We start from the raw sequence: 12,918 nt of genomic DNA, 5'->3' as shown, positions 1-12,918 counted from the left end.
CCCATTTCCAATTTTAAGTACTCCTATTGTGCAAGTGCAAGCTGTGATATAACAAATCCTACAAATACGTTATTGAATTGTGCTTGCTGTTGTCAGCAGTTTTAATAACTAGAGGTAAACTGTTAATAAAAAATACGCCCACAAGCTGGTGCTGTCTGCCCTGTAATGCTGTGATGTGTTGTTCTCAAGTTTTTCATTTAACTGGTATTGGATTTAGAGCTTAAGTGTGTGTGCACATGTCCATCCATCCACACCTAGGCTGTTACGCTGGCCCATTACTGTGTGTAATTAGTACTGTAGAAGTGTGCTATCCAGACAAAGAGCTTTTACCATTTTTATCTGTCTTCTAAGTTACAAAACATTTTTTTTTCTGGTAAGATATATGGAGCAAGGTGTGACTTGGAGAAGACCTAAAAGTACATGAAACTGATTAAAAACAGAGGGCTAAAATAAAAATGTCTTTTTTGGATTCTTTGTCCTTTTTCATTTGCTAAAATATTCTGGCATGGTGTTTATATTATTTTCTATACAAAAATCACTTTAATTCTTCTGTTGTAGGTTTGTGTCGTACAAGTGAAATATTTGGGGCATCTGCACTAGTTGTCGGCAGTCTTCATTACATACAAGATAAACAGTTTCAGCATCTTAGTGTTTCTGCAGAGCAGTGGCTCCCCCTTGTTGAGGTGAATGGAAACAGTTTAATAGCTAAAAACTATCACGTCTTGAGTTTAGCAAATGCATAGTTCACAGTCTTACCTCTTTTTCCTCTTGCAAAAAATGAGCTTCTTATTTAACAAGCTCCTGTCATTTCTGACACTTAACGTTGAATATTTTGGAATAACTTTTTTGAGTCAGCCTGGTAACAAAGAATTTGAAAACTTTAGTTTTTATTCTGCTGTGATAAAATTATGTGAGCTGCCATTATAGCTTACTGAGTGTTTTATAGCGGAATATTCAATTGTGATGTTTGTTTATAAAAGTTGAATAACACTGCATTTATCTTGCTTAGATCATTGCTTTTGGTAAGTTCATGAGTATAATCATTAAATTTGCCTGAAGCTAGCTTGTGCTAAGCTTTTCGAACCTATTGTCTAGCTTATAAAAATGAGGTTTTCAACCTGTATCTTTACCATTTGGTAGAAGATATGGTTGTGGTATTTTATAGCAATTTGTTTTTCAGTATCAGCTTTAGTTAAGTCATCTGAACAATTCAGTTTGAATTTTTAATTTTTTTTACACGGTGTTTATTTTCAGCATATTGAGATTTTATTTTGTAGAGCAATAAAGCTGTAGAGTGTTTTGCCTAAAACAGAATGCTGATGAGCACACATTTTCATACCTAATCTCTCTGCTTCTTTACTGATGACAGAATTTCTGTTGCGTGGAAAAAACTGCAATCTAATACAAACAGGCAGTATAGAGTTGGATGAAGAAGGAACAAAGAAATTATTTATCTCTATCTTAAGCTATCACAAGTTGTAATACAGGCCTGGAAGGCAACTGGGTTACAATACTGACCAACCACTACATTATTTCAGGAAGGGATTGCATGGTTAAATAACAAGTATGCAACTTACCTTATGCAATAGTGATTCTTTTACATTCAGCTGTCAGTAGTGTAGAAATGACTTTGTTCATTGTATTTATGGAGTGAATATTTGTGACATTACCTACCTTTTCTGCTGTTGAAGAACCTTTAAAATAGTAATGTACATATATGGACAGTCTTTGGGGATAAACCTAATTCTGCTAAAAGCTGTCCAAGTAAATCTTTTTTTTTTACAGTAACTTCAGAAGTTTACAAATGGCAGTATTTAAATATTTGTGTATTTCTCCCTACTTTTGATGGACAGGTGAAACCATCTCAGCTTGTTGATTATTTACAGCAGAAAAAAACAGAAGGTTACACTATTATTGGTGTGGAACAGACGGCAAAAAGTTTTGATCTTACAGAATATTGCTTTCCAGAGAAGTCACTGTTATTGCTGGGGTAAGAACACGTGCTTTTTGTAAATCTACCTCTTGCCATCCATCCATGCCCTTCTACTAGTCGGATTTGGATCGTGTAAAAACCGAGTGACACTGGTAAAAGTGGAATTAGAACAGGAAGAGATTGGGAAAATGGCAATGAGTTTGGCTTTGTGTGCTAAGGGATGGGAAGTACGGATATCTACTCCTGAATGATGCTTTTTCTCATATTTAGTAACCAGTCTGTATACTGCAACTCCTTTTTTTTTTTATGGGACATCCTTTAAAAAATCAGGATGAGGCAGATGTGGCACACAGAAGCAGGCACAGTATTTGCAGTTTGAGCAGAGGCTGAGAGGACTTTAGAGAAGAACAATTATCAGTTCCTACAACCAGAAAGCCTCAGATGTGACAAAGGGGAGGCTAAAGCAATCTATAAAATCTTTAGAAGTCAGAAAGATCCTGGAATTGCTGGGCCACCAAGTGAGGTCAGGAGGAAGGGGCCTGCCTCTCCTTTTAGGACAAAGTAGGCAAAAATACCTCTGTTTTTCAGCCCTTTTTGAATGTAGTTTGTTTTCAGACTGTAGTTCTCATAACCACTTCGTTCTCTTCTAATTAAAAGCATAGCTTTAATTACTGAAAACCTTTGGTATCTTTTGATGTGCTTATTCTAAAGAAGTGAAGTATTTCCAGTTCAAGATTTTGGTCAGTCTGAAATTCCCTCATACCAAGACCTTGTCACAAGTGAAGTGGGTAGTTGAGCCTTCCCCCCCCCGCCCTTTGTTGTGCCAGCAGCTTCATGCCCTTATTTATAACTATTTATTTTGTTGTATATGGATTGTTCAAAATAAATACAGTGGGGGGAGTCTGAGTGATAGGTGCTCAGCTGTTGCTGGCCCAGTGAACTAAAGATGGAATGCTCTGCCAGTTTTCCTGTATCACAGCTTAGGTCACCCACGCTTTCTTTGTATCAGTAATGTAAAATTGCTTTAATAGTAATAATAATACTCCTGTAGTTACCTTTAAGGGCAGATGCGCCATTTTCCAAATGGTATTTAGTTGCTATTGTGACTTCTGTTATCATCTTCCTTCTGGAACGTCTGTCTTCTCCCAGATGTAAGTTGCTGTTTCTTCTCTGTTAGAAATGAACATGAAGGAATCCCAGCAAACCTGATTCACCACCTGGACGTCTGTGTGGAAATTCCTCAGCAGGGTATTATTCGATCTCTCAATGTTCATGTCAGTGGAGCTCTGCTGATTTGGGAGTACACAAGGCAACAGGTGATCAAGCAAAAACAGAAATAACTACCAAGAATTTTGTGCCTTACAGTACATCTGGGTGACTTCCTATGGTGCTACAACATGAAATTCTGAACAGAAGAGATACAACTCAGGGTGAATGAGGATTCTTATATTTTGCATGTTTTGTTCTCTGTAGTTCAGAGTGATTTTTTTAAATGCCTTAATGCTTTACCTCCTTAAATAAACTGGTTGCATTGGTAATAAATACTATTTATATTGCACGTGGTGTGTGATTTATTTTGTGATCATCAACACAGTACCATGAACAATCCCAAATTCAAAACATAGGGTTTTTGTTGTTGTTGATTGTCAGCCATATTTGACCACATGCACTAACCACAGCGGAGGCACTAACCACAATCCAAACTTGTAGTATGAGTAGTGTTTAATGCTTCCAACATCAGGTAGTGTAAGTGAATTTAATTTTCAAAATGTATATAAAATCCAGTCTGTAGCAAATTTCCTATGCTGCCCCTTGTTTAAGTGTCCTTTATGGTCGAGCTTACTAGTCCTGCTGTAAACCCTGGTACGTATTTCTAATGGAGTTACTTCAGTAACGTAATTAATTCTAAATCACACAGAAGACCATAATGTGCGATAAACAACTGCCCTACTTTTAACAGATACTGATTGGAAACCACTTGTTACAGCTAACAACAAACCTTACTGTTTCTTAAAAAAAAAAAAAAAGCATACTCAAAATATGTATCTTATGTATCATATACACAGGCTACATTAGGCTTTTTAATGGCTACCGTAGTAAACTGACTATATTTTAAAATATTTTGAAATACTTGGCCAATGGTAAATGCAGATGACATAAGCCACCCTCCCCTGGCTTTTGACATGGAAGTGAAGCTGGAAAAGCTTTCTTAAGAAAAGTTAGTTCACTTACTGAAAAACACTTTAATTCTTTTTAGGATATGTACGTGATGCTATCATATAATCATTTATTTATTCTTGTGAAACAATGACTGTCATTACATGTTCAAAGCCGCAGATTTGCGAACAGCCAGGCACCATACTACTTTGACTCATACTCAAGTTGTCCATGACCATCCTTTTTTAAGCAGACGTGAGACCCTGCAGCAAGAACAGCGGCCTGCGTTTTAGGAAGACAGGTTAGCAGTTCTTGACCTTGAGTTCTTGCACTGAAGCAGGTTCTGTTGCTTTTTCCTGCTTCTTCCTTCCACAGCTTTATTCTCATCATCTATACTTTGAAAGCAGAGTACTTATGCCTTCCCAGCAGTTTCTGGAGGATGAAACCCTTCTGCTTCAAGCTTCTTTTTGTATTTTAAAAAGTCTCTTCTTTTGTCAAAGTATTTAACCTGTTTAAAAAGAGAAATAACTCATGTTCATCATAAGAAACTAGCAGAACAAGGAAGGGCCTTTGTGCATCATAACAAGACTGAGGAATACATGGTCTTTTGACTACTAAATTTCAGTAGGATTTTAGCTTTCTACCCCAGTTAGGAGCTTGTTGCTTGACTGAAGGAGAAGATTCAACCTGTCATCACCTCTCCCCTTATTCCCGTGAACATCTAATAAAAGTAGCCCACTAAGTTGCATTTTTTTGCTGCAGTGAACAGGGATTGTGGAAAACAGGTAAATACAGCAGCTTTTCTATGGTATCGCAGAGTGCAGGACCTCTGCAAAGCGCTGCAAACACCACCACCAGCACTGGAGATGCCATACAGCAGAACTGCCACCCTCAGAGTGTAAGTCAGCACAGCCACTGGGAGCATACTGATTTTTTCAGCTGATTTTGGCTCGTGGGCTCAAATAGGAAGTGTTCAGCCCCTTGGACACCACTGCTGCTAAGGTGCAACACATACTAAATCAGATAGGAATTGTAGCTCGTGCTTAGGAAACTGTAAAGCATGCAGGCCACAGAAGAGTTATGTGCAAGCAGATGGGTCACTGTAAAGCCCTGCTGTGCAAAGAAGGTTTTTATGCGCAGCAAGACGCCAGGTGTGGGTTTTATGATGCAGCTGCACCCCCTGGGCCTCACCTCCCTTCCCCATTAGCTGTTCTCCTTTACCAACAATACTTGTGTTGCTTCCTAAACCTTCCCGGTCCCCTTCAGCCCTTTTGAAGTTCCAGCTGCCCAGCTGTACGCCCCTACGGGCTGCCTGTTTATCGGGGAGCCCGGGCTTGCGGCGTTTCCTTCTCCCCCCGGGCTCGTCCCCCCGCGGCCCGCAGACGCTCGGCTGTCCCGGCACGGCCCTCGTGGGGCCGCCCGCGGCCGCCGCTCACCCACTGCTGGGGGCACCGTGACTCGAAGGCCAGCCGCAGCTCCTCGCACCGCGCCGCGTCCTCCGCGTGTGCCTCCAGGCACTGCCAGAACTCGTCCCGCGCCCCCCAGCACGCCTTCCTCTCCTGCATCGTGGGCGCCGACATCTTCCCTGCCGCCTTACGCGGGCACACGGGGCGGCCGACACCGCGCCTCGCCCCTCACCGCAGCGGGCAGCCCCGGCCCTTCTCGGCCCGGCTCGGCCCAGCACGACCCGGCTCGGCTCGGCCCAGCACGGCCCGGCCCTCAGCCTCCCTCCCGAAGGTCAGGAGCAGGCGCAGGCCGAGCGCGGCTGCGGGCGGGGCGGAGGCGGGGCGGGCGGCGGCCATTCCGCGTCCGTCGGGGGTTGGCATCGGGCGTGAGGCCCGCGGGGCTGGGGGGAGGGCGTGCCGTGGTTGTGTTTGGGAATCGCAGAATCACAAAATAGCCGGATTGGATCCACAGGGGTCATCGAGTTAACTCCTGGGTCCCCGGAGGACCACCCAAAGAACAAAGCATGTGTCTGAGAGCACTGTCTGAATGCTGCTTGAGCTCTGGCAGGCTCGGTGCCGTGCCTACTTCCCTGGGGGAACTGGGAGGGTTTGTGGTGCTGCACAATTAATTAATGGTCTTTGCCCAAATATACGTCAGCCGCCTGTAAACGCTAGGGGCCGTGCAGTTCCCGAAGCGCCCGTTTCCATGGAAACTCCCTGCGCTGCTGCTGTGGGATGGGGGAAGTTTTGGCTGGGCAGACCTTCATAAAACGAGCCCGAACTGGTGGGCGCTGAGCCACCGGCATCTGGTGGTCTGCAGGGCTACGCGGGGCTGAATTGCAAGCCAGAGTTCAGGCTGAGGGCCTGGCGTGGTGACGGCAGTGCTGTTGGCTCCCCGTCGACCCCAGTGCCCTGGTGAGCAGCTCACCTGCAGGGCACCTCGCTGGAGCAGGGGTGCTGCAGGGGAAGGGAGCCCACAGAGCCCTTCTGTTCTGCTCAGCCCTTCCTGACCCAAACCGTGTTTCCTCCTTGGGCCACGATAACAACTCTGGCCGGTGATGGGAGGCATGCTCTCATGGGACATGGTGTCGGTGGCTCGCTTGTCTGTAGGGAAAGGTATTGTAAGAGAAGAGCACCTTCAGCAGAGCCCCTGTGAGCCAGCCACATTCGGAAGGGATTTCGTTTGTTGCAATGTTTAACCAACCCCTTGGAAGGGACATGTTTTGTCAAGATACTTCTTGTGAGGGATGTTTTGGGGGAGCAAAGTGAACGTGAATGCTGCAGTACACCTGATGGTGTTTAACACAGCCTGTGTTCTCATCTCTGGCTATTTACGTTAACCACCCTTTTATTGCTAGACTATGATGGGTAGGAGAGGGAAATGCAGTACATTAATTTCTAACATAATAAGGACTTTAAGGTGAGTAGAAGTTGCTACAAAAGACTTTTATTGAAAATAATTGATATAGAAGTAATTAAGCTTACTCATGACTCTTATGCACACAAGCTTTTGAGAAGCAAGCTTTTACAAGCGTGAATATTAAAAAGAAAATGGCCATTAAGTTTCAGGACCAAAACGTGGTAATAGCAAGTGTCACTTGTGTTTCAGATTTTAAAATTTATGCTGTGTATAAGGTTGTTTAGTTATTGCATTCATGAAACAGAAGGAATAATGTGTTTATATATAATTAATCACAAAGCCCCAATAGCACATCTGGGATATTTGTGATAAATAGTTTGTTCTTTAAGGGCCTGCAGTCCAAGAAATACTCGCTGAAGACATTTGTAAATAACTCTATGTAATGGATATTATGGAAATCTAGTAATCTGGCTTTAGAAAGTACATGAACAGAAAAAAAGACAGATTTCTCTAATATATTTTTAATGACAATGTTTCCATTTGGTTAAACTGCTATCATAAGGAGCTGAATTTTTTTGTTGTTGTTAATTCGCCAATTCTAAGCGTCTATCTTTAGCCCTTTGCTCTGGGGAAGTGTGCCCAGTAAGTAATAAATGGGATATTTATAATAGCCAGGCAGAGGCAAATGGTCTAGAAAGATGGAAGGCTGAAATAATTCCAGATTTGTTAGGTGAGCTGCTTGCCACAACTGAAGCCTCTGAATTATGTTTCCACTTAATAGTTAGTGAGATATTAAAGAAACGGGTGCCCGTTGTCCACCAACACTCTTGCCAGGACCATGTTGAGGTGAATTGTGTGGGGTCTGTACAGTAGTTCAGCTCTCGGATTCTTTTGCGCCTCTTGTTGTTAACTGGGATACAGTTCTGCCTTCCGATGAACACCTTACAAATCTCTCGTCACCTGCAGACTTATTTACCCCATATTTACCTGGTATTTACCCAGCAGGTTCTGGATTGGCTGCCATGACAATTTCTCCTTTCACTGCTGAAGCAATTAGCATGTTACAGGTATATCTAGGACCAGTAATGAAAGCACTTCGTGAAGTACTGTGGCTGTGTTCAGCTTTGTGCTTATACCAAGAGCTCAATTAATTTGTTTTTTTTTGCATAGAAAGACTCATATATAACCTCCTTTAAATTATGATGCTTATCCATAATAAATTGTCAGTGAATTTCATTTGAAATAGTGTTCTTTAAGCAACATAGCCCTGTGCCCAACTATTTATTTTGCTAGAAGTAATAACAGGATCTTACCTGAGGTGGCTCAGGGCATTGTCTTCTGTTGTTGAGCACCAAGCCATATTTTAAAATGAAAATTGCAAAAATATGTAGTGTGAGAGAATCATGCATCAATATATTTCTCTTTCTTGCTTTTCAGATGTCTGTTAAAGATGTAACTCTGACTCTTTTAGTCTTCCAGTGTTCCTTGCTATGCCTGAGGAAAGAATATGATTAAATAAATCATAATAATTAATTGTGTCTGGTTTTATTATTAAAAATGAATAAATTAAGCAAAGAAATACCATGAACTGCAAACAGTAGTCGCCTCTTTCTGTTCCTCTTTGAAAATGTTTTAACAGAGACTACTTAAATGGTTGGACATCAGCCATCTCTCTGGGAAGCTCTCACTTAAATGAAGATAAAAGCGTTTCATTTTAAACAGTGAATTTTACCTTAGTGTTTTGAAGGCAAGCATTGGATGGAGAAAGGAGGTTTGCCTACTAGTACATCAATCCTATTTCATGAAGCGCAGAAGCTCTGGAAAAAAAATCTAGAGGCTTTGAATGCCTGTTACTGGAAGGTCTTTAGAGGGGAGAAAGTAGCAGTCAGGAACAGGTTAAGCAGCAAGGTCCCCTCCCCATTCTCTTCTAGCCTTATTTGCTGAAATGAGTTTGGTTACCCAAAAGAAGCCAGCCAGGGAGTGTATCCCTTGAGCTCTTGTAGGGTGTGACCGAATTTTAAATTCTACTTCCATCCTTTTGCTGCCTGAAGACCCTCACAGGTTACTCTTGGCAGCTTTGAAGACGCAGTCTGCAAAGACAAGCGTAGAAGCACTTTGTCCTTGTGGAGGGAAAACTTTCATACGTCTTTATAGTTCGAAGTCTTCCCCGCATTGTTTTCTGAAATTACTTTTGTGGTTTATTATGGTTCAGTGGGGCTTAAATTCTCATTCCAGTGGGTCATTCTTTAACAGAAAAGGTCATCTTTAGCTTTAAAATAACTTTTAAAAAGTGCTTTAGAAACTTAATACCCCTCTTGGAGAATCAGTCATTAGAGACCACTGATTTTTAGAGCAACAATTTTCTGAGCCTAGTAAGGGAATTGCTTAGGAACTGACAGACAGTTAATAAGTTCCTCAGCTGATGATTAGAGTTCTTTTTTTTAGCAGCCACTGATGTTACTAAATGATCTGTCTATGCTTACAAAGAAAGCTTCTCTCTTTCAATAACTTTGCAGGTAATACCAAATGTTTGTAACTAAGTGTCTGAAAGAGGCATATTATGTATGCTATACTTTCTGTAGCCTTATTCAAAGCATTCCTTTTTATTATTTCAGAAAGATCTTATGTTAAGTTTTATTTTATTTTATTTTTAAACAACAACATGAATCTCTTTGGATGAGTTAGCATTTTTTTGTTGTTGTTCTTTTGAATGAATAAAGAAGGAAGAGTGTATGAGGAAAAAGAAAACTAGCTTTTTTGGGCAGCTTTAGCAAATCAGTTTTCTGAATCCCTAACAAAATGTGCATTGCCACATTCTGTTTCAACTCAATGTGTGTTGTGGTTCTTACCTTGATTTCCTCATAATGTTGTTTTTGCTGCATGCTATGAAGATCCATGCCATAGGGGGTGCCAGGTTGACATGAACATAGAAAATTAGGTAAATGCTTTGGGACAGCTGCCGCAGCTTTCTGTGCTAGCTCTGCTTGTACCAGAGTGCTGCGTGTGCCCAGGAAGCACTGGAGGGGATTTGATGAGGAAGGATGAAACAGGCTGGTGTGGAGATGGAAGGGGAGACGCAACAGACACAACAGCGATTTTCATCTTCTTCAGACCTCTGCATAGTAATGTGAAGCCTACAGAGAAAAGATTGCTTTTCTTTGCGACGCTTCATGGACATCAGTGAAGTGCTCTGTAGAACGCTGTCTGAATATCACTAGGATGCCTAGAAGTTGTGACAGAGGAAAAGAAATCCTAGAGCGTCAGGATTCTTGTAAGGTGGTGAAGACATTTGTGTTAATTATAGGCAATTGTTTTTAATGCCAATATTCCTTTTTTTGTTCTCCAGTTTTTAGGAAGGAAGAAAATAGAAAAAGGAGTATTTTGGGAAGAGCAGGCAATGGTAAGGCAAGAATACTGACCAATTCTTATTCTTCTGTTGGCTGCTGATTAGCAATTCTCCAAGCCCACGAAGGATGACACAATCTTGCTTTGCAGCAATGTTGATGTTCAGTTTCTTGCAAGAAAGCTCAGATGGGAAACTGGGAATCTGCCCATTCTGCAAACAGACTGATTTTCAAAGCTATGTAAATGGAAGAAGAAAACTCATGAGTTTCGTTTGGATGCCTTCAAATTACCATGGCATGATAGGTACTGAAAGCTAAGAAGTGGTCCCTGGCTCTCTCTGAGACTGAAACATACTCTAAAATTTTTTATCAAAAAGCCAGCTGAATGCTTGCATCCATGTGTTATATTTAATAATCCATCAGCTGCACCGATCACCTTAGCATTCACTGTAAACATTTCAGTGAAGCATGGGTGTGCGGTACCAGATGGGATTGCTTTCACATGCACAAAGGCAACATTGTTCTCAAACATGGTGAATATTTGCTCTGAAGATCAATGTCAATTTTCATAGCAGCCAAGCTGGCAAGTAACATGCCTTTGATCGAATCCAGAATCACACAAGGAAAGGGAGATGGTTTTGTTTACATGTCAGGAAAGCATTAAAAATGTATAGCCAAAACATATAGCCAGGTGTTTAAAATGTAGCCAAAAATCACAAGGACAGCATTATACAGCTTCCTCTGTTTGCTCACTAGGCTGGAGTCATTAAAGACTTGGCAGCTTCAGAAGCTGGAGGGGCAGCAATAGCTGTTGCTGGTAGACAGCAAAGCTGGGCTCACCGGCCCTTCGTGCATGCTAGTGGCCAGCAGGGCAGAAAAACAGAGCCAAAACTCACACCTTGTAAGTCCCCACAAATCCTGCAGCTTGGACCCCACTGGAAGCCAGCTTTGAGTCTTCAGCATCTTGGCCAGTTGTGGGTACGTGCAGAAGCAGGAGGTCAGCGTAAGTAATCTGCGGAGGCTAGCCAGGGCCACCCTACCCTGTGGAAAGGCAAAGGAGAAGGGACGTCTTCAAAGCACATCTACTTTAGTCTTCTTTATGTATCAGTTGGGTGAAAGATGCTGTCTCATTGCAGAGAGAGTGCACTTAACAGGTGCAGTACTGATGTGAGCTCCACAACCTCCACCATTTGGGCCTGTTCCAGACTTGTAACTCTCCTTATGTTTCATTCTTCGTTACTGAAAAGTATGCTGGTTGCATCTTAGTGTGTCTGTCGTGTGTGGAGAAATGCTGATCGCCACTCTCCTTAGAATAATTTTGTGCATATAGAATGAGTGATAGTGTATTTCCCCCCAACAGAGTTTCAGGTAGAAGAGAGAAGTATGAGGCATTTTATCTTCAGAAACTTTACTTTGAGCTGCTGGTCCTGTCCTTAGGAATGTGATTTCCTCTAAAAAGAAAGTTTTTAGGCTGCAGGTGGGCAGCTGTTCATTTGACTTCCTCTTTGCTTTCAAAAGATCTTTCAGCTCTTTTTTTTTTTTTAATTTCCCTTTTTGATGTTCAAGACTTTTAAGTAAGGAGCAGCCTGTCACAGAGGTGCCCTTAGAACATGCCAGCTGAAGAAGAAAATCTACTTGCTTCTATTTTAATGATGATGAGCTACTTAAACTCGTCCGTCAAAATCCATTACTGCTGGCTATTTTTTGAAGACAGCTTGCATGAGGGCTGGATTGTGAGAGAAGCTTCTCAGCCTTGGCCTTTGCCAAGGAGTAGCTCAGTTTTGGAGGCCTTGCAGGACTCCTTCCTGTCTGCTGTACAAATCAGGGGCGTGGAGCCAAGCTCCCCGTGGTTCTTGAGTTTACAGCATGAGCACAGACCCCATTTCTTCTCTGGGAGCTGTAGCAAGGGGCATGTGGGCATCTCACCCTGGAAGGTGTTTCCCAAAGGCCATTTCTGTCCTCATCCCATCTTTCCTGTGCTCCTGCTCCACACCAGTGGCATTGCTTCGGGGTCCTGTTCTTTCCCCATCCCCTGAAGAACCCCCTAGCCCCAGCCTGTGGCCTGAGTCAGCCCTGACCAACTCAGTAGTGTGCTAGCTTTGTACACAGAGCCGCACTGTGGAGAACCTGAGATGAGTGAGGCCGACCCCTAAAACAGTAAAGCTAGATGCTGGTTGCAGTGTCTTCTGTGCCGGGTCCTGCACCTGGGGCGCAACAACCCCAAGCAGAGTTACAGGCTGGGAGATGAGTGGTTGGAAAGCTGCCTGGCCGAGAAGGACCTGGGAGTATTGGTTGATAGTCGGCTGAATATGAGCCAGCAGTGTGCTCAGGTGGCCAAGAAGGCCAACAGCATCCTGGCCTGTATAAGAAGCAGTGTGGCCAGCAGGGCTAGGGAAGTGATTGTCCCCCTGTACTCGGCTCTGGTGAGGCCGCACCTCGAGTACTGTGTTCAGTTTTGGGCCCCTCGCTACAAGGACATGGACGTGCTCGAGCGAGTCCAGAGAAGGGCGACCAAGCTGGTGAGGGGTCTGGAGAACAAGTCTTACGAGGAGCGGCTGAGGGAGCTGGGCTTGTTCAGCCTGGAGAAGAGGAGGCTCAGGGGCGACCTTATCGCTCTCTACAGTTACCTTAAAGGAGGCTGTAGTGAGGTGGGGATTGGTCTGTTCTCCCACGTGCCTG

The 12,918-nt window shown here is 43.0% G+C and overlaps 2 protein-coding genes across 2 annotated transcripts in view; one reads left to right on the top strand and one right to left on the bottom strand.

The window, feature by feature from the left end:
- TARBP1 (TAR (HIV-1) RNA binding protein 1) overlaps positions 1–3,988 on the top strand; it is a 37,224-nt gene extending 33,236 nt beyond the window's left edge. Inside the window, exons 28-30 of the mRNA XM_040552586.1 lie at positions 559–683; positions 1,854–1,990; positions 3,111–3,988. Coding sequence (XP_040408520.1) covers positions 559–683; positions 1,854–1,990; positions 3,111–3,273 — 425 coding nt within the window. The 3' untranslated portion in view covers positions 3,274–3,988. The remainder of the gene's footprint in view (positions 1–558; positions 684–1,853; positions 1,991–3,110) is intronic.
- Positions 3,989–4,183: 195 nt separating this feature from the next.
- LOC121067626 (cytochrome c oxidase assembly factor 6 homolog) lies at positions 4,184–5,878 on the bottom strand. The gene is made up of 2 exons (XM_040552383.1): positions 5,527–5,878; positions 4,184–4,598 (listed from the first exon to the last, which is right to left on the bottom strand). The coding sequence occupies exons 1-2, from the start codon at positions 5,668–5,670 to the stop codon at positions 4,503–4,505; spliced, it is 240 nt and encodes a 79-aa protein (XP_040408317.1). The 5' UTR covers positions 5,671–5,878; the 3' UTR covers positions 4,184–4,502.
- Positions 5,879–12,918: the final 7,040 nt, after the last annotated feature.

This window comes from Cygnus olor, chromosome 3 (assembly GCF_009769625.2).
Source record: "Cygnus olor isolate bCygOlo1 chromosome 3, bCygOlo1.pri.v2, whole genome shotgun sequence".
NCBI classification, from domain to species: Eukaryota; Metazoa; Chordata; class Aves; order Anseriformes; family Anatidae; genus Cygnus; species Cygnus olor.
The sequence above is the reverse complement of the archived record's forward strand: the minus strand, read 5'-3'. Positions and strand labels throughout refer to the sequence as shown.